General features: G+C 44.8%; 2 protein-coding genes across 10 annotated transcripts in view; one reads left to right on the top strand and one right to left on the bottom strand.

Moving 5' to 3' along the window:
• Positions 1–12,327, bottom strand: part of CPEB3 (cytoplasmic polyadenylation element binding protein 3) — a 203,363-nt gene extending 191,036 nt beyond the window's left edge. For 4 of the 9 annotated variants that reach the window (XM_055118874.1, XM_055118880.1, XM_055118882.1 and 1 more), the window contains exon 1: positions 11,928–12,139. The gene's annotated coding sequence lies outside the window, so the exon portion shown is untranslated. Of the gene's footprint in view, positions 1–11,927; positions 12,141–12,211 lie in introns of those variants that run through there. The other 5 variants (XM_055118881.1, XM_055118884.1, XM_055118875.1 and 2 more) reach the window with 4 other exon arrangements.
• A 137-nt stretch (positions 12,328–12,464) lies between these two features.
• MARCHF5 (membrane associated ring-CH-type finger 5) overlaps positions 12,465–22,072 on the top strand; it is a 40,065-nt gene continuing 30,457 nt past the window's right edge. The window contains exon 1 of the mRNA XM_055118886.1: positions 12,465–12,596. Within this exon, the coding sequence (XP_054974861.1) occupies positions 12,562–12,596 (35 nt within the window). The 5' untranslated portion in view covers positions 12,465–12,561. The remainder of the gene's footprint in view (positions 12,597–22,072) is intronic.

Below are 22,072 nucleotides of genomic sequence, written 5' to 3'. Positions count from 1 at the left end.
GGTTTTTTGTTTGTTTGATTGATTTTTTTTTTTTTTTTTTTTTGCTTTTGGGGTCACATCCTATGATGCTGCTCAGGTTACTCCCAAGTCTGCTCAGAAGTTACTCCTGAGTCTACTCAGGAACTACTCCTGGTAGTGCTCAGGAGACTGCATGGGATGCTGCGGATCAAACCTGGGTCAGCCGTGTGCAAGGCAAGCACCCTATCTGCTATATTATCGCTCCAGCCCCAAAAAGGTAAATGTTTTAACTGCTGTATTCCCCCTAAAGCCTGGAAATTTTAATTTTAATGTAACACAAACAACAAAAATCCTAAATGATGGCTGCCGCTACTTCTTTGACCTATATAGAAATACCTCATCTGTTTCTTTTTTTTTTTAATTTTATGAATCACCATGAGATAGTTACAAGCTTTTATGTTTAGGTTACAATCACACAATGATCAAACACCCATCCCTCCACCAGTGCACATTCCCTACCACCAATATCCCCAGTAAAACCCCCCCTTCCCACCCTCCTCCTGTCTCCATGGCAGACAATATTCCCCATACTCTCTCTCTACTTTTAGGCATTATGGCTTGCAACACAGATACTGTTTCATCCATTATCAACTTTCGGTACACATCTCCCATCCCGACTGATTCCTCCAGCCATCATTTTCTTAGTGATCTCATATCTCATCTATTCCAGTAACTCAACTATATAATACTAGCCAGATATGTTAATCTATTTATGATTTTGAGGTTTTCTGTCTTTCCTCCTTTCCCAATAGTACTAGGGGACTATTCCTGGTTTTGTGATGCTCAGGGGCCATGCCAGGAATTTAAACCCAACCTCCTGCACACCCAACCTATCTCTCCAGTTTGATTTAAGGTTTTCATCTGGTGTTGTCTGAAATAAGTTTTATGAAAATAAATCAAATACCATACATCTATTTATTTTTTATGAGGAGGATACTAATTTGTTTTGTTTTGGAATCTCACCCAACAATGCTCAGGGCCTGTTCCCAACTCTGACGCTCAAAGATCACTCCTGTGGCGCTTGGGGGGATCATATTTGGTGCCAGGAATGAAACCAGACTTAGATGCATGCAAGGCAAGTGCCCAAGCCCCTATATTATCTTTTCAACCCAAGATTACTAATTCTAAGGAGGATGTTTTTAACTCTTTAAAGCGAAAGATAAAAAGCCAAAAAGTATGAGAGAGATTACACGCACAGAGTTGGTCTGGGGGAGGTGCCAGAGTGCCTAATTCATCCAGTTACTGGGCACAACTCTGGCTAACAAAGGGTTTAAGGCATACCTCGCATGCTAGAACCCTGATTTTCTCCCCAGCACAACAGGATTCCCCAAGCATTGCCATTACCAAGGGGAAAAAGGTGAAGCCCACCTGCTCAGGTCTGTGGCAGCCCTGCACCCTCAGGGCACGCATTCAAACACTGGCTGAGAATTGCCAGAGGCCCCTTGGGTCCCCTGAGCACCACTGGACACCCTCCCTCCCCCATAACCAGGCGTACAATTCAGTGGATACTATTCAGAATTATGCAATCTTTGCTAGAATTAATATTTGAATATTTTAATCACCTCAAAAGAACTCCCTGCACAGCTTGTCACCCATAAACAAAACCCACCCACCACAGCCCAGACAATAATTTACTATCTGTATCTGCCATTTAAGTCATTCAGAATCACTGTATCACTGTCATCCCGTTGCTCATCAATTTGCGTAAGCGGGCACCAGTAACGTCTCCACTTATTACTCTTTCTGGCACATCGAATATGGCACGGGTAGCTTGCCAAGCTCTGCCATGTGGGCAAGATACTCTCAGTAGCTTGCTGGGCTCTCTGAAAGGGGCGGAGGAATCGAACCCAGGTAGGCCGCATGCAAGGCAAACGCCCTACCACTGTGCTATCGCTCCAGCCCAACCCATTCAGAATATTTCATATAAAGGAAATAAGAGTATGTGCTCTTCTGGGCTGGCTTTTTTTCAGTTAGCACAATATATCCAATATATCCAATCTTCAACCATGCTATAGCTTGTAACAGTGCATCATTTCCTCTTATTAATGTAGAATACTCACTGGGCAATTTTTGCCACTCAGGGAAACATGAAGTGTTGGGAATCCAACCTGGAACCCCACTTAGTATCCAACCTGGGCCTCCTCCATACAAAGCTTACACTCAACCAGCTGAGCTCTCTCCGTCATTACTTTTCATTTGCATTTATTATGCATTATTGGGGGGGGTGGCTTGGGTTGGTCCCAGAGGTGTTTGGGGTCACTCCCAGCAGCACTGAGGGGAAGCATATTGTACCGGAGATAGAACCAGCATTTGCCACATGCAAGGCAAGTGCCTTAATGCCTTCTCTCAGGCCCCTACTTTTAACTCCTTTCTTTCTTTCCTTTTTTTTTTCTTTTTTTTTTTTTTTGATGTAGGGTGCCATACTGGTAGAAATCAGGACTTACTCCAGCTCTGTGCTCAAAAATCACTCCTGGTGGTGCTTACGGGACTACATGAGGTCCCAGGGATCAAACCAGTTGGTAGAGCTGGAGCCATAGTACAGTGTTTAGGGAGTCTGCCTTACACATAGCCCTCCATATGGGATGCCAGAGATCAAACCTGGGTCAGCTGCTTGCAGTTTTAATCCCTGGCATCCCATATTGTCCACCAAGCCCACCAGGTGTGATCTCTGAGCACAGAGCCAAAAGTAAGCCCTGAGCACTGTTGGGTATGATCACAAAAAAGTGGGGTGGTAATAAGTACCTTCCCTCCTGTACTATTTCTCTTGTCCCATGGTCATAGGAAATTTTTAGGTTTACCCTTTAGCTGTCAGACTATTTTCCAAAGACGGTGTACCATTTTAATTCTTCACAGCAGTGTTGTTCTATTTTGGGGCTATACCCTACAGTGCTTAGGAGTGAATTCCTGTGATGCTGGGGGACCAGGTGGTGCCAAGGACCAAACTTGGACCTCTCAAGTTCAAAGCATATGGTCAGCCCACTGGTCTATCTCTAAGGTCCTTCTTATGGTCGTTTTTATTTCATTCCCCTGATAGCTAACGTTAGTGAACATATCTTCACATGCTTTCAGGCCATTTGTGCATCTTTGGAGAATTATCTACTTAGATTATTTGACCATTTGGGGAGCCTCCCCATTAATGTTCAGGGGCCAGGCAGCCACTCTCAGTACTATTTGATCCAGCTATGCAGACTTTCGATGATGGGGGCTAGCAGGGCCTTGAAGTGGTGCTCAGGGTTCACCAGGGCCATGTATGCCAATACCATGTTGTATATGTGTGCGTGCGTATGTTGGGGAAACAGGGTGTGAATGGGGGACTAGAAGTTGAACATGAGGCTCTACATGCAAGGCTTATGTTCAAGCACCTTGAGCAAGCTCTCTAGTCCCTTCTTTGTCCATTTACTGAGGGTGGCAAAGATTTAGAGAGTCTGCTGTGGACACTCCAAGTTCTATGCTCAGCAGTACTTGATGCATTGAAACAGGGTCAGCTATAGACAAGAAAAGCTTTATTTCTCTTTAACCTTTATTTCTCTTTAACCCTTGTCTATTTTTAATTGGATTAGTTTCCTCACTATTATTGAATTGTAATAAAAAAATTTTTATATATTCTAAATGTGTATTTCTCTTTCAGATATGATTTTTTTTAATTTTCCCAACTCTGAAGAATTTTTTTTTTTTCGTCTGGAGCCACACCCGGTGATGTTCATGGGTTACTCTTGGCTCTGTGCAAAAGAATTATTCCTGGCAGTGCTCAGGGGACCATATGGGATTCCAGAGACCAAACACGGATCAGCTGCATGGAAGACAAATGCCCTACCTGCTGTACTATCACTCCAGACCTGAAGAACATATCTTTCTATTATTCTTTAAAAATAGCCACGAGGTCTAGGCAGTGTGAGGGATCAAATTCAGGGCTTTGTACACTGACTACGTATGTGCTCTATCTCTTGAGGGTGGGTTAGGGTGGGGGGACTCACCCAGAGATGCTCAGAGCTTACTTCTGGCTCTGTGCTCATACCTGGCAGGGCTCAGGGGACCATATGGGGTGCTGGGGATCCAACCCGGGTCAGCTGCATACAAGGCAAGTACTTTATTCATTGTTCTATTGCTCCACCCCAGTCCTGTTTTTAACTTTAATGGTATCTTTTGCACCACTAGAGTGTGAAACTTCCTCATTACCAGTCTTTCAGGTTAAAAACAGTGCAATGAGCAGTCTATTCAACTTGCATCTCAATCACTTAAGTACTTTCTCTGAGACAACAACCATACTTTGAATACAGAAATATTCATCCTTTTCATTTCTTCACATAGAACATTAAAAATTATGTTTCCACAAGTTAAGATTTTTAAAAATTGAATACATTTTACTGCTGAATCAGGATTTTCTTAAATGAACTTTTATTTTTACTCCATGTATATGGTGATAAAGACTATATAGTACAGTTAGTACCTCTATTAGTACAATTTGGTATACAGTTTGGTGCCAATGCCTTTAATGATGCTAAGGTACAAGCAGTTTTATCCACTATTGCTTACGCCATCAGTATAAATGCCAATGCAGTAAAAAAGGAAAAATATTTTAGTATTACTGTGAAAATAGTCTTGACCTCATGTAAACCCCAGAAATATTCTCAGGGAGCTCTTGGGATATGCCAGTCCATACTTAGACATCTGTCACACTCCTCTATGACATTTACGTTTGCTTAAAAAGGGAAATGCAGAAGTGGGGGCCAAAGAGAGTACTAGAGTTAAAGCACTTGTCTTGCAATCCACTAAGGCTTGTTCGAATTCCTAGCGCATATAATCCCTTAAGTGGTGCTGGGAGTCACTCCTGAGCACTGCTAAGGATGGCACAACATCCGCTCTTCCCCAAGAGTAAAACTGTAGCACTGTCATCCCCATTGTTCATCGATTTACGCGAGCAGGCACCAGTAACATCTCCATTGTGAGATTTGTTGTTACTGTTTTTGGCATATTGAATACACCACGGGTAGCTTGCCAGGCTCTGCTGTGCGGGTGGGATACTCTCAGTAGCTTGCGGGGCTCTCCAAGAGGGACGGAGGAATCGAACCTGGGTAGGCCACATGCAAGGAAAACGCCCTACCTGCTGTGCTATTGCTCCTATCTGAGAGTAAAACAAAATTAAATATATGTATGTGTGTGTGTGTGTGTGTATATATATATATATATATATATATATATATATATATATATCGTACCCCTGGTGGTGCATGGAGGACCATATGGGATGCTGGAGATCATGCCTAGAATAATGGCTCAGGGGACTATATGGGGTGGTGGGGATTGAACTCGGGTCAGCTGTATGCGGGGCAAGTGCCTTATCGGCTGTACTACCTCTTCAGTCCCACCCAGGGCGATATTCTTAACCGAATTATGGTTGTATGGTTGTGGTGCTTCCCAAGGGGTCACTGTGATACACACATGCTTGTCAGTGGCCACATTTCCTGGCCATGGTGCTCACACCTAATTTTTTAGTTACAGTGCTCACTGAGTGTCACAACCCTTTTTGTGGCATTTATACAACACCTTACTGCAGTTTAGTGGAAATCAACTATGGCACCAAGATCACATATGGCAAGAATCATGCTCTGTTTACCAGGGATTTGAACTCTTGAGCATGTGCTTATAAAGTAAGTACTCTAAGCCCCTGCACTATGCCTCAGGGCCACCATGTCTTACTTTCTATTTATTTATTTAATTTTTTTGGGGGGTGGGGGGATCAAATCCAGTGATGCTCAGGGTTTACTCCTGACTCTGCATTCAGAAATTACTCCTGGTAATTTCTGGTGCTCCTCAGAGGACTATATGGGATGCCGGGGATGGAACCTGTGAACCTGTGTCAGCTATATCAATGTACTATATTTAGCTCTGACTTTCTTTTTCTTTTTTTTTCCCCCCTGGCATTTTGGATCACACCCAGCAATGCTCAAGGGCTATTTCTGGCTCTGCACTCAAGTATTACTCCTGGCAATGCTTGGGGGACCATATGGGATGTCAGGGTGGCGGGGGGATCGAACCTGGTTCAGCCCCATGCAAGGCAAGCACCCTCCCCAATATACTGTCACTCTGGCCCAGTTTTTTGTTTGTGTCCGGAGGAATGGGCTGGGATACACCTGGCTGCACTCAGGAGCTACTCTCCCAACTTAGCACTGGGGCATTCCTCCTGGTGGTACTCAGGTGCTATGAGTTATTGGGGGTCAAACCTGGGTCTCCTGCTACCTCTCAGGCCTTGCTGTTTGACAGTGCCAGGAATCAAACTCAGGGTCTTACACATGCAAGGCAAGTGTTCTACTGCTAAGCCACATGCCTGAGTCTTGTTAGCACACCTTCAGGGTTCAAAAACATATGGTTGCAAATAACAAGATTTTATTTTTATAAATAATATTCTTCTGTGTGTAAACATATATAGATGACCTTTGAACATGTACTTGAACTGTGCAGGTCGCTATGGGTAGATTATTGTTAATAATTTTTGAAAAATTGAGGGGTGATTTGTGTCAATTTGAAAAACAATTAGATGAATCACATAGCCTAGAAATACTTTAAATTTTTAAATACTTTAAAAATTAAGAAAATTAGAGGTTATGAATACAAAAAACATATGTGGGTAATAGTCTTATCATTTAGTACTATATAAACAAATTATAAAGAGTTAATATGCACAAAAACACACAAGCCATAAGAAATACTATTTGAAGTCGAGAGAAATGTATGCAAATATTATAATAGACTACAACATCAGTCTACTAAGGTTTGGAGGTATCTAAAGTTATATATGAAATTTATCTGCATGGTGTCACTGTCACTGTCATCCCGTTGCTCATCGATTTGTTGAGCAGGCACCAGTAACGTCTCTCATTGAGAGACTTATTGTTACTGTTTTTGGCATATTCAATGCGCACGGGTAGCTTGCCAGGCTCTCCGTGAGGGGCGGAGGAATCGAACTCGAAACTCGGGTTGGCCATGTGAAAGGCGAAAGCCCAACCGTTGTGCTATTGCTCCAGCCCTATCTGCATGGGGTAGTACACCTAAAGCCACAATGGTCAAGGATCTGTTAACACTATGTTTATACATGTGTGTGTTCTTTTCATACTTATTCAGACTCAAGATGCTTTGAATGGGAAGATGGCTCAAAGGGCGAGAGTGGTTTGCCCCAGATTTGATCACTAGCACCCCAAACACTACCAGAAATAAGTACTGCCAAGTAAAGCTCCAAAACAAAAGCGGACTCAAAACCCTTCCTCCACCACCCTCCTCCACAACTTCCCACCTAGCAAACTGCATTATTCATCATCAGTGGACATTTAGGTTATTTCCCAGTCTGACTTCTCTTAATAATACTGCGATGAACAGAGAGATCCATAAAGCTTCTGAATTACTGTTTCTGAATTAGTTTTCTTCAGATGAATAGCCAGAAACAGCACTGCCAGATCAAATAATATTTGACACAATGATTACACCAATTTACATCGGTCATCGGTATAAAAACAAATAGCCATGTTTTTTGACAAATAGAAAACTGATGACTCTTTTTCTCCAGGTCATATTCTTTCGATGATTGCCATTCTGACAGGTGTGAGGTGATATCTCAATGTGGTACTGATTTGATTTGTACTTCATTGATAATCAGTGATATTGAGCATCTTTGCATGTGCCTGTTAGTTATCTGTATGTCCTCTTTGGAAAAAATATCTATTCAGATTCTTTTCTTTTTATTTTTTCTTTTTGGGTCACACCTGGCAATGCACAGGAGTTACTCCTGGCTCTGCACTCAGGAATCACCCCTGGCGGTGCTCAGAGGACCATATGGGATGCTGGGAATTGAACCCGGGTTGGCCGCATGCAAGGCAAATGCCCTACCCGCTGTGCTATCACTCCAGCCCCTATTCAGATTCTTTTTATCCCTCCCAAGCAGTACTAAGGAGTCCTGAGGAGAGGGTGGTAGTGTCGGTGATTCTTTGTCAACCTGGTCAGAGGGTCAATGCAAGGACCTGAAGATGGGCTTGCCCGGGTCCTGAGGTGCCATCCCAATGGTGCTGAAGAAGCCTTGGGTGCACACTCACCGCAGCCCATTTTTAAACAAGATCTTTTATTGGCTGTTATTGTGCCATATGAGTTCTTCATAGATTTTGGATATTAACCCCTTCACCAGACATAGATTTGCAAATATCATTTCCCATTCAGTAGGTTGCCTTTTAATTTGGTTGATGGTTTCCTGTGCTGTACAAAAGCTCTTTTAGTTATATTCCCGTTTCCTTATTTTCACTTTTTGTTTACTTTAATCTTTGTCAGATTTACTGATTTACTTATTTTGGTTGAGGGCCACACTGGGCTGAGTGAGCCCGTACTTACTCCTGGCTCTGCTGCAGTCAGAGATCACGCCTGGCAGTACAATGAGCACATATGTGACACTTTGGATCAAACCTAGGTCAGTCACGTGCAAGGCAAGAGCCTTGTCACTGTACTATCTCTTTGACCCCTATTGTCAGATCTTTTTTTAAAGCCTCATTGTTTTCTTCTAGGAGTTTTATGGTTTCAGATTTTATGTTCAGGTCTTTAACTTATTTTGAGGTAATTTTTGCATATGGTATAATATAGTAGTCTAATTAGATTCTTTTTCATGTGACCGTCCAGTTTTCCCAGTACTATTTTTTTACCTCATTTTCTGTAAATTAATTTGACTATCCATATGCTCATTTCTGGCCTTTCTATTCTGGTGTATTGATCTGTCTCTAATTTTGTTTTCTTTTGGGGGCTCATGGGGGGGAGCCTGGGCCACTCCTGACAGTGCTGAGAGGCTATTTCTGGCTCTATGCTCAGGAGACCATATGCAGTGCCAGAGATTCAAACTGCTGTTGATGGGATGCAAGCAAGCACCTAACCCCTGTAACCATCTCTGTTTTTATGTCAACATTATACTGTTTTCAATGCTACAGCTTTGCAGTATAGTCAGGGATGGTGATGTTTCAAATTACTTTCGTTAATCAGGTCCATTGAGATATAAATTGCACACCATAAAATTCACTCATTAAATATACAATTCATATTTTTAACATACTTATAGAGCTTACCACCATTACCAGAATCTAATTTTGCCTTATTTATTGGAGGATGAGTGCTTGGGCCATACTCAGTTGTGCTTTAAGGACTGTTCCCAGCAGTGATCTGGTGAATATCCAGGGTTTCTACATGCAAAGCCTACGCTCCAGACCTTTGAGTTATTTCCTCAACCCTTTAACTTTTTTTTTTATTTTTTTATTTTTTTTGGTTTTGGGGTCACACCCGGCGATGCACAGGGGTTACTCCTGGCTCTTCACTCAGGAATTACCCCTGGCGGTGCTCAGGGGACCATATGGGATGCTGGGATTAAAACCCAGGTCGGCCGCGTGCAAGGCAAACGCCCTACCCGCTGTGCTATCGCTCCAGCCCCCTAACTTCTTTTTTAAAGTGAGATACATAATTCACAAAGTTGAGTGATCACACCATTCTAATTGTAAAATATTCTCATACCCCACCAAAATACTCAAACCCATTCTCTATCGTTCCCCACTTCTCCCTAATGCCTCTAGCCCAAGGCAATCACTAATCAATTTCTTTGTTGTTATTTTTGTCTGTGTGTGTTGCCAGGTTCTCACAAATAAAAGCATCTGGCTCCACAACCTGTAGCTCCATCACATTCATGGCCCAAATTTGTTTATTCTTATCATATAAATAGAATTATACAATACACGTTTTTTTGTGACTAGTTCCTTTCGCTAAGCAAAATATGTTGGGATTTTTGGGGTTTTTTTTGTTTGTTTGTTTTTTTGTTTGTTTGTTTTTTGAGAAGGGTAGGAGATATGGACCACATACCCAGCTATGCTTAGGGATCTAGGGATCACTCCCAGGCCAGGCAAGCACCTTAACTCCTGTACTATCTCTTTGGCCACAAACAAAATGTTTTCAGATTTCTTCCATATTATCACATATATCAGGACTTATTATTATTACTTGTTATCATCTAATAATAGTCAATTGTACAGAAACACATTTGGTTTCCTTGATGGATACTTGTTCTGTTTCCATTTCATCACTATTAGCAATAATGTTGCAATGTATGTTAGCATATAACTCTTCATGTAGATACAATGTTTTTATTTCTCTTGTAGGCAACAAGGAATGGAATTACTGGATCAGGTGCTAATTGATTCTGAGTAACTTTTTTTTTTTATATTTTCAGAGGGCTTTTAACATAGCCAACAAATAGGACTGTTATGAAGATGCTAATATAGTCCTTTAAATAATAATGAAGTTAATCTGTACACAGAGCTTTGCTATCAACAAGAACCCATTTCTTCACAGTATGGGTTTCAAATTCCAAGGTGAGGTAAGAGCTCCTTTAAGGGCTGGGGAGATAGCACCAGGAGTAGGGCGTTTACCTTGCACGAGCCCAACCCCAGGTCTGATTCCTGGAACACCCAAGCCACACCCAGGAGTCAGCCCTGAGCAGAGGCAGAAGCAAGCCCAGGGCATCGCAGGGTGTGGCCCCAAAACACAAACAAAAAACACCAGCCCATCCCTTTAAAAGACTCCTTTAAGGGTAAGTCATAAAATCAATGTAATCTGGAATCTGCCATATCTAATCAATACGCAAAGATAAAATTCTATTTATTGAGCAAGATGAACAAGTACATCTCCTTTCATATGTACAAGAAGCTGAGAATTGCTTCAGACCTTTAAGGAAGGCTTATGCAGTCGGAGGGGCAAGAAATGGGAATTTAAAATATCAGACAGCCTGATTAAGCCAAATATTTATTTCCCTTTCCTGAGGGACTGTTTCTCAATCCATTTTTTTTTAAAGGTGAGGAAACACTAATTATGGTTTATGCAAATCCCCAAAAGCCCCTTCACAAAAGCCATCTTTCAGAAATCGGAGGCCAAATGAACTTCTGGTCACATGTTTTGTTTTCATTTTCTGGCAATGAACACTGGTCCAAACAGACTCAGGAAGCAAACTTTAAAACAGAACTAAAAGCTGCTCCTAACATTTCACGTTGAAAGGAGCTGAAGAAACACATTTTGATGAAAAGGGAAAAGCAAACATCTTGCAGCGGAAATCGGGCTTAACCAAGGGAAACCGATCAAACGTCCTAAGCAACCATGGCACTGGGGGAAAAGCCACAGGTCGGTCCAAAGACGCCAGGGCTGAAATCAACATGACTTGCTTCTGGCCAAAGCGGTCCCCTCGGAGCGCTCGAGAACCACCCGATGCTCCCCTCCCCCTCCATCCCACGACCCACCCACCCGCGCGCACATCCACCTGCTTGCAAGCGTCGGGGCGACTCGAAACGGTTAACAGAGACCGGCAGCGGAGGGAGAGAAACAAACACCCCTGACAACCCACAGCTGAGTAAGCAAGCGCGAGCTGTTTATTCGCGACGTGTTCCATTTGGAGAGCGTCGGCGAGCCCTGGAAAGCCAAGGCACGGTTCAGAAGGGTTCGAGAGAAGGAGAAAATCATCGTGCACCCCCCGCCCCTCTCACTTCCCCTGCAAACACACCCCACCACCACCACCACCACCACCACGCCAGGCTCGGGGAGAGGGGAGGCGAGGGGGAAAGCTCCAGATCCGGGCGACAGGCACAGCCTTGCCCACGCAACCCCCTCGGGAATAACCCTCGCCCGGCGCGCATCCGACCCCCGGCGGGGATTGTGTAATGCTCCCCCCACCCCGCCCCAAAATGGGTTCAGCCGCGTCAGACGGCTGCCGCGGGACCCCCGGGTTCCCAGCCGGAGCTTCGCCCCCCCCACCCCCCCCCCATCCCAGCCACGGCCTGCGGCGCCCACAACGCCACGGCGGGGGGCCGAGGGCCCCGGACGAGAAGTGGCCCTTCGCGCCCCCGTTCCCTCACCTGGCTCGGTCCCACCTGCGGGCGAGGGCTGAGCGAGGAAAGAAACCGGCGGGGCGGGCTGACCTTGTTGCTACTGACAGCAGAGCGGCACATCCTGCTGCTTCCTGGAAAGCGGCCCGAAGGACATTTTTCCCCCCCCTGGAGGAAGGAAACGGGAGGGCGGCGGTGGTCGGGGCGGGCGGTGCAGCCTGCCGCGGGGACGGTGCGGGGACTACATCTCCCAGGCTGCTCCGGGCCGCCTGGCGTCGTGTGACCCCGGCGCGCACGGAGGCGCCGACTCTTACCTCACAGAGGTAGCTCCTCCGCCGCCGGCCGCGACTCGGCGCCCCGCGGTCCATGGACCGGAACCCCGGGCCGACGGGCAGGAACCCGGGCCGCGATCGCCGCCTCCCCGCGTCAGGCTCCTCCTCCTCGTCCTCCTCCTCCTCGTCGCCGTCGCCGTCGCCGTCGCCGTCGCTCGCCGCCGCCGCCGCCGCCTTGTCCCGCCGCCCGTCGGCCGCGCCGCGCCGCCGCCCGGCTGGTGGAGCAGCCCCGGGAGAGGCCGGGCGGTGAGTTCGCGGCGGCCGCGGCCCCGAGGCCTACGCCCGCCGCCGCCTCTCGCAGTGCTATTGTCCCCGGCGGGGCCCGGCGGAAGATGCCGGACCAAGCCCTACAGCAGATGCTGGACAGGTACGCGCCGCCCGGACGCGGCGAGCTCGGGCGCCCCGGCGGGGCCCGGACGGGTTCCACGGTTTCGGGGGGGTGGGGGGACCCAAGTTGGGAGCGCGGGACCCGGGGCGGGCGGCCTGGGCGGGCGGGCGGCCTGCCCGCGCCGCCGGGCTCCGGGGTGGCGTCCGGCTCGGGGAGGACTGGGTGTGGGGGGCTCGAGCAGGGGGCGTGGGGGGCTCCGCGGATTTTTCTTCTCGCCCGCCTCCCGCCCACCCCACCGCGCCCCCAGACGGCGGTGTAACGTGTCTGTCGGGGACGACGCCGGCCCCCAGGAGCCAGCCCGCCCTTCAGCTGGAAGACCCTTCCTCCCAGGAGGAGCTGCGTGCCGGAGGAAATCCTCCTGAGCGGACTCCGTGCCTCCAACCCCCATCTCCACCCGCTACCCCCCGACCTGTAAGGTCAGAGTATCCGCAAGGGAGCCGTAACGGTCAGAGCAGAGCAGAGGTTATGGCAAATAGCCACATCGGGCCAGCTCTGGGCGCCGAGCACCGTCGCCGGTCCTGTAGATTACCCTGAAAAAGTTTTCTCTTGGGCTGAAGTTTCATTGCCCTTTCTGGAGGGGAAGGAGGGAGGGGGTGCTCCAGGCCGTGAAACTTTTGGTGAAATAAGCTGCGCCTCCCTCTGCTGTTTATAGATCTGGGGGTGCACCCCTGAATGTCGTGTTCCCACCCACCCCACACACACCCCATTGTCAAGTTCTCAACCTGGAGTAGCACTTGCAGACCGTGGTTGCTGACCACTCTCTATTGACCATTACAACTTGCCCTGTCCAGCAGGTAGTAAGTAGCCCGTCTTTGTACCCAGTCGATGTTCCAGTTAAGTTGGCAGGTTGAGATTGTACCCAGTTCAAGGCTGTTGGGATCCGCCTCGCCCAGAAGTACGGCTCCCAGAATGGCAGATATTTTCTTTCGGAGCATAGGATAATGGGAACCTCTTCATTGATAGAAACATTGCCGCCTTTTTTCTTGGTTGGGGTGGTCTAGTGATTCATCGAACCCTTTCTTAATGGGTGCATTTTTAAGTTAGGTTGTACTGCCTACTTCCTTTTTATATGTAAGTAGTATCCAAGCTTCTGGAAGTCTACAAGTTGTTTATCTAGAGTTGTTTATCTACGGGAACATCCTGGTATAGGTATACCAGTAGTTACTTGTTTTGTGAACAAATGCATGGCATGACTTTGATATTTCCTCCAGTTGACTGAGGCTGTGGTAACTTGCCTGTTTTTTTCTTTTTAGTGTAAGTTAGCATACTGACACATTGCTGAAGGCTGCTAAGCCCAGAGAGGACCTCCAACCATTGACCATCCCAGTAAAAAGAGCCCCCATTCTGGTGAAGATGATTTTGTAATTAAATTCATTCTTCTGAGGGCTTGGTACTTTCACTTTAATGTAGGTGACTTGTACATAAATTTTTGTGTCCAAAAGCTAACCAGGCTTTCATATACTCTTTGAGGGTTTCCGTAAAAGAAAGCAGCAGCCAGGGACTGCTAGGGAGACATTTGAAACTACTCAGAACCTTGGAGATTCTATTTACATTTACTGAAGCAATTAACTATACTTCTAGCCTACCCTCATCTTCAGTACTTTTCATGACCTCTTGGACATATCTTTTTTTTTTTTTTTTGCTTTGGTTTTGGGGCTACCCCCAGCAGTGGCCAAGACTTATTCCTGGCTGTGTACTCAGCGTCTACTCTTGGTGGGGCTCCAGGAGGGCACAAGGGGTGCAGGGGATCAAGTTTGCTTCTTAAGATGATATTCAAAGACCATACTAACTCAGAAGTTTGCAACAACCTGGAGAGAAATGGGATAGAGCCCGTGTGTGAAGCAGAGAGTTTTGATTCCCCACACCACCACCATCCGAAAAAAATAAGTCACCTGAAGATCTTTTCCAAATATGAATGAAGCAGGGACTGGAAAGATAGTTTAGCTGGTAGGGCACTTGCATGTGACTTACCCGGGTTCAGTACCTGGCACCCCATATGGTCCCCCAAGCCCCTCCAGGAGTGATTCCCAGGTAAAAAAGCCAGAAGTCCTGAGCATAGTCAGGTGTGGCTCAACCCCCCCAAAAAGAAAAGGCGGGGTAAGAGAAATGGCTTAGTAGACTGGAACACATGCTTTTGCTGGAGGAATAGGTTCAATACTCTATACTGCTTATGGTCCCCCAGCGCCACCAGAAGTGACCCCTGAATGATGGGAGTAGCTTCTGAGTATGCCCCAAAACAAACCAAAAAATAAAGCCATGAATAGATGCCTGACCCTCTGGTAGGGAAGGGCACCTATAATTTTCTTCTAAGTTGTTTTATCATAAGTTTACAGTAATAGAGATTTTCAATTTTGCTTCCCACCTCTGTGCATAAGGGTGGGAATTTTAGCCATCTAAATTCCAGTGCAGTCCCACCACTAGAAAGACCCCTCTACTCACTCCTCCCCTTGTCTTCTGCCAGTCACCATGGTCTTCACTGAATGTAGGAGTTTTCTTGGGGTTTCCAGTTCATTTTCTTTATTTAGATTCCACACAGAACTGAAGCCATCAGGTAATTGTCTTTCACTCCCTTATTATCACTTCAAGAATCCATTTTTTGGTTTTTGGGTAAATTGGGAGGTGCTTAGGGTTTCCTTTTAGCTCTGTACTCAAGGATCACTCCTTACTTAGTTTCACCTTGGGCAAGAAAGCACCCGTGCTTGCAGTCTCTCTTCTACCCCCAAGATCCATCTCTTTCATCTCAAATAGGTTTGATTTTATCTTTTGTTTTGGGACCACACCTGGTATGGTGCCCAGTGGCTACTCCAAGCTAATGCTCAGGGATCAACCCCATAGGTACTTGGCGACCATGTGATACTGGAAATTGTAACCTGGCTTCCTGGTTGTGTGTGTGTGTGTGTGTGTGTGTGTGAGTGAGAGAGAGAGAGAGAGAGAGAGAGAGAGAGTAGCTTCTTGTTTTAGGGCCACACTAAGTGGTGCTCAAAGCATATTTCTGGCTCTGTGCTGAGGAATCACTCCTGACAAGGCTCAGGGTACCAAAGATGAAACCTAGGCCAACTTGCATACAAGGCAAGTACCCTACCCACTATATCATCTCCCCAGCCCCATCACAGTTTCTTTATTCAGTCTTCTTGAATGGGCATTCGTGTTGACTTCATGTTTGCCTGGTGCGAATATATTATGAACACAGGGGTTCAAATATCTCTCAGAACTAGTATTTTTTATATTCTTTGGATAAATGCCTAGGAGAGATATTGCTGAATCATAAGGAATTTCCTTTTTGGAAGGGGAATGGAGTATTGGACCGTATCCAACGTTGTTTGTGGGCTGCTCAGTGCTGGGGACCAGGGTTGGGAGGGTAGTCAGAGAGTGGAGTTTGCTGTCAGCATTGCCCCAGACATCATACAGTGCCATGGAACTCAGGCTCCCTCAGGCAAAATATGCTCTCCAGATCTTTGTGCTGTTTCCCTGGGCCTGTTTGTTTGTTTGTGCCACAACTAGCCATGCTTAGGGGACCATAAGCAGTGGCAGGAATCAAATGGGCTGACAGCATGCAGGGCAAGCACCATGACTCCAGTACTATCTAGGGTAGCTTTGCAATGTTGAAATTAAAATCTGAGCCTGTACATTTTTTTCTTTTTGCTTTACCCAGCAGTCCTCAGGGCTCAGAGATCACTCCTGGTGGTGCTCAAGGGACCATGTAGGGTCCCAGAGATAGAGCCCAGTCTAGCTTGTGTGCAAGACAAGAACTCAGCCCTCTGTGCTATCTTAGCAGCTCCCTGTACATCGTTTTAATTAAATATCCTCTCTCATAAGATTGTATAAATGAGAGCAGTTATATGCAATAATGAGGATACATATAAGCAATAAAATGTTATTCATATATTAGGCACACAGGAGGTATTAAGAATCTAGTATAATGGGCTGGAAACTAACTCTGGGCTAGAGTGCATGCTTTCCTTCTATTCTCTGTTTCAATCCCTGGCACCGCAAGGTCCACCACGCACCAAAAAAGTAAGATACTAAACAACTCTAGCCACTGTGGTATAATTTTTTTTTAATTGAAGTTCTGTGATTTACTGGGACTGTGATGGTTTCTCATGTACATAACTCCAGTATCATTCCCCTCGCTAGAATACCTACCTCCCTTCCCAGGAGCATACTTTTTGAAGGACAAAATTTAGTTCAGATATTGTCTTGCATAGTATAGAGGGTAAGGCACTTGCCTTGCATGCATCCGAGCTGGGTTCACTCCTCAACATCTTTTATTGTCTCCTGAGCCCTGCCAGGAGTAAACCCTTGCTGGATGTGACCCCAGAACCAAACCAAAACAAAATAAAAATAGAAATTGGCCATAAGTTTATTTCTTCAATACAGCTTTAATCCTTAAGAAAGCTAAGGAAATGTATGTGATATATAGGCTTCTTTAATTTATGGGATAAGAGGTATTTTATAGTAAACATTTATATTTATTGAACTTATTTGGTAAATATTGATTGCCCTTATAGTTTTGTTACTGTTCTAGGCCCTTCTTTATAGTATCACTGAAGCACTGTCGTCCCATTGTTCATCTATTTGCTTGAGCAGGCACCAGTAATGTCTCCATTGTGAGACTTGTTAATGTTTTTGGCATATTGAATACGCCACGGGTAGCTTGCCAGCCTGTCGTGCGAGCGGGATGTAGTAAACATAATAAAAATACCTTTGTGGAGTTTAAAGTCTGATTTTGTATTTGATTGTCAAATAAAATGAAGATTGTTTTTATTTGTAACATGAATGGTGTGTTCAGCTTAAACTGTACCACTTAGTCTTTCAAGTTTGATTGGGGTTTTTTGCCATAACCAGCAGGGCTCCGGAATTCCTTTGGATAAGGTTTCAAACCACATGTGGTACAAGGGATCCAGCCTGGGTCATCTGCATGCAAGGCAAGCACCTTACCTGCTGCACTAGCTCTTTGGCTCCTTCTTCAAGATCTTTTGAACTAAGCAGTTTATTAATAGCTCAGTGAATTGGCTTTGTGCTTTGTAAATAACTAAATTATTTTTGCTAAATTTATTTTAGCAGTTATTAATCTTGACAAATTCCACCATGCAGTTTTTAAGTATATATGTATGTTTATTCAGTATCTGTGTGTGTGTGTGTGTTGTGTGTGTGTGTGTGTGTGTATACCCAAATATTGCATAGTGAAATTCATCAAGATTAACAAGCACTGTAGCACTGTCGTCCCATTGTTCATCAGTTTGCTCGAGCGGGCACTAGTGACTTCTCCATTGTGAGACTTGTTACTGTTTTTGGCATATTGAATATGCCATGGGTAGCTTGCCAGGCTCTGCCGAAGATTAACAGATTGTCTTTAATTTTTTTAAAGAGCTTTTTAAAATATTTTTTCAAATGAGGAGCTTTTTATGTAAAATTTTACTTGAACCTTTTCATATTGCTGTGAATAAATGAGAGTTATAGACTATGGTATTTTCTAGTATTAAAAAATGTTTGGAGGGGCTGGAGCAATAGCACAGCGGGTAGGGCGTTTGCCTTGCACGCTGCCGACCCAGGTTCTATTCCCAGCATCCCATATGGTCCCCCAGCAATGCCAGGAGTAATTCCTGAGTGCAGAGCCAGGAGTAACCCCCGTGCACTGCTGGGTGTGACCCAAAAAGCAAAAAAAAAAAAAAAAGTTTGGAGTCAAATAATTTGCCCTGAAATTGTAATTATTCATAATCTTTGTATCAGGCTCTGTGAAACTTGGTTGGTTTTTCTTTCTTCCATTACCAGGAACTTTGTCATATATATATATATATATATATATACATATATATATGGTGATATATATATATATCACCATCTGCTTTCTTGTTTTCTCTTTAATATTCCTCAAAATTAGCAGCCGACTATATGCGTATTTCTTCAGTCCTGGCATTCTCCTCAAGTCAGTCCTGGCTGTGCCCCGTGGCCACATGTTGTACTGGGATTAAACCATGATCGGTGGTATACGAGGCAAGAACTTTGTCCTTATACCATCTCTCTGACCCTCAAAATTAGAATTTAATATGTAGAAAGACAAAAAATATCCTAACACTCTAGGATAGTTTGCAAGTGGTTGAGCACATTGTATGCTGAGGCTCTGCTTTCAGTCCCCAGCACCACCAGTTGGGGTCCTACTGGCCCTGGACTGAAAAATGTACCCCCACAACAATTGCAAAATAAATTAAATTTACATCTGCCCAATCCCTGTTTGATCCCCAGCACTGATGTCTGTAGCCCACAACCAAAAAAGAATTTTTTTTTAATTAAATAGACAAAAATAATGTAGCAAACTGCAGGGGTGGACTTCAGATTTCAAGTCACCTGTCGTGTGATTGCTGGCCGGCTGGACCAGTGGTTCAGTGTGAGGGAGGAAGGATGTGCTCCTTGACTGCTTGACCCTGCAGTGCCAGGGATTGCCCGGCCACCACAGTTGGTACTAAGAGGTGCTGCTTGGTTGGTGCTAGGAATCAAGCCAGGCCAGGCATGTGCACAGCATACACCTTAACCCCTATATGATCTCTATGGTCCTGATCCTCAGATTTGAAATTTTGGATAGCTGGAAGATGCTTCTGGAAACTTGGGAGTGGAGGGGAGGGAGAATGTCACAAACTCTCCAGGTCTGTTTCTGGCTCTGTGTTTAAGAGTGCTCCCTGGCAGTGCTCAGAAGACCATGTTATGCTGGGGATTTGAACCAGATCACAGCTGTATGCCAGGCACAAGACTTACCTCCTGTACTGTCTCTCTAGCCCACTTCTGGAAATTGGGCATTTGTGGATCTCATCTCACACTAAACAGGAATTTATTTGAAGTTATTTAATACTCTTCTACCTGCTAAGTAGGCAAGGAATGTAGTCCCTAGTACAGTCAAATGGGAGGAAGAACAGGAAAAATAATCTGCCTTCAGCCCCGCCTTTCACAATGACAAAGCAAATTAGTATTCTCCAAGAGAATATTAACCACAGATGTGCATTCTTGTGGAGGATGTTTTCTGATAGGAACATGCTATGTTACCTTCTGATTCATATAACCATCTTAGTTTCCTTTAAAGCATCTCATCATTCTCTGTCAATTGGCATCTGTTCTCAATAACGTCACTCTACCATTTTTTAAATCACAGGCCAGTGCCTGTAATTAACATACAGTTTTGTTAACTTCATTTATACATCAAAAATAAAAACATTACACATAAAGTACTCTTGCCACAATTCTTAGATCCATATCTTATTTATTTGTATTTTTATTTAAATTTTTTTTTGTGAAACAAGAAAGATTTTATTTAAACTTAATTTTAGAAGATGTGAGGGGAGAGAAAAGGAGAAATACATGTCTTTCTCCCTTTCACCCTCTCCCTCCCTTTTCTTCCTGTCCCCTAGCCTATCAGATTCTGTGTCTTGCTTTTCTTTTCCACTTTGGCTTGCAGAGTGGTCCAGAGTTGGATAAGGCATTGTTAGAATTACTGTTTTTTATACCATGCTTTAAAACATGCCAATTTCTGTCATCGATAAAATAAAATCTAAACTTTCCATACCTTACTCATAAAATTTAGTTCTATTAATATAATCTAGCCTCAATACTAATCATACCCTTTTGCCCCTTGCTTTAGATTAGTTCCTCTTTTAACATATTAGAAAGTATTTAGCTTGATTACCACCTGAAGCATTGCACAGTCCTTAGGCAGAGTTACTCTGTTTTCTGTTTCTATAGAACTTTCATATATTCAGTATCATATGTTACATTGTATTGTAAGCCTTCCAGGTAAATCAGTGACACATGCATCATACCTCTATGAGGCCATGGGCATTATTACATTTAACCATTCTGACTTTGGTTTCCTTGAGACGGAAATTAGGGGCTGGAGTGATAGCACAGCAGGGAAAGTGTTTACCTTGCATGTGGCCAACCGGGGTCAATCCTCAGCATCCCATATGGTCCCCCCGAGCACCACCAGGAGTAATCCCTAAGTGCAGAGCCAGGAACCCCTGAGTATCACTGGGTGGGTCCCAAAAAAGCAAAAAAAAAAAAAAAGATGGAAATCATATTTGTAGTGTTTATGAAGTTCTGAGGCAAAGGGCAGTCATGAATATGAATGACTGCTTTTATTGTGATATATTTCCCTTCAGTTTTGCCATTTTGCATATGATTATCTTTCTGATAAATCCAGATACTTGATTCCACCTAGGTGGATCAGCCAATAAGGGATTTTTAGTGTTTTCCTCGGTGGTATATTTCTTGTTTTATACTATGCAGAGTTTAAGAGTTTTAATCCTGAGGAATAGCACTGTACCTTTTTTTTTCTCCACAGCTTAAATAGAACTTTCCTTCCGTTACCAGATTATAGACTTTTAAACATATTCGTAGTTAAGGAGTGCTTGTTCTCTTGAAACAAAGTAGGACCAGAGTGATAGAACAGCGGGTAGGGTGCTTTCCTAGCATGTTTCTGACCTGGGTTCAGACCCAAGCCCCTTCAGGAATGATCCCTGAGCATAGCTGGGCATGGCCCCAAAACAACAAAAATAAAAACCTGTAAGGTTTTCCTAAAAGTACTATATGTAGGGGCTGGAGTGATAGCACAGCGGGTAGGGCGTTTGCCTTGCACGCGGCCGACCCGGGTTCGATTCCCAGCATCCCATATGGTCCCCTGAGCACCGCCAGGGGTAATTCCTGAGTGCAGAGCCAGGAGTGACCCTTGTGCATCGCCAGGTGTGACCCAAAAAGCGCAAAAAAAAAAAAAAAAAAAAAAAAAAAAAAAAAGTACTATATGTATATTGTGTGTGTGTGTGTGTGTGTGTGTGTGTGTGTGTGTGTGTGTGTTGTTTGGGTTTGGGGCCACACCCAGCCCAGCAGTGCTCAGGGTTTACTTCTGACTCTGCACTCAGGGATCACTCCTGAGGCTCAGGGGACCATATGGCATGCCAGGGATCAAACCTAGATTAGCTCCGTGAGAGACAAGCACCCTATCTGCTGTATTATCCCTCTGGCCCATATATTTGGTTTTTGTTTTTGTTTTTGTTTTTGCTTTTTGGGTCACACCTGGCGATGCACAGGTGTTACTCCTGGCTCTGCACTCAGGAATTACTCCTGGCGGTGCTCAGGGGACCATATGGGATGCTGGGAATCGAACCCAGGTCAGCCGCGTGCAAGGCAAACGCCCTACCCGCTGTGCTATCTCTCCAGCCCCTGGCCCATATATTTGTATATATATGGAGTACCTACACCGTCAGAACAGCAAGCAGGGGCTGAAGAGATAACACAGAGGGGTAGGGCGATTGCCTTGCATACATTGACCCAGGTTCAATCTCTGGCATCCCATATGGTCTCCCAAGCACCGCCAGGAGTAATTTCAGAACCAGAATATATTTGTATATGGAGTACCTACACCGTCAGAACAGCGAGCAGGGGCTGAAGAGATAACACAGAGGGGTAGGGCGATT

The sequence above is a fragment of the Sorex araneus genome, chromosome 11 (assembly GCF_027595985.1).
Source record: "Sorex araneus isolate mSorAra2 chromosome 11, mSorAra2.pri, whole genome shotgun sequence".
Classification (NCBI taxonomy): Eukaryota; Metazoa; Chordata; class Mammalia; order Eulipotyphla; family Soricidae; genus Sorex; species Sorex araneus.
This window is presented reverse-complemented; position numbering and strand designations above follow the sequence as displayed.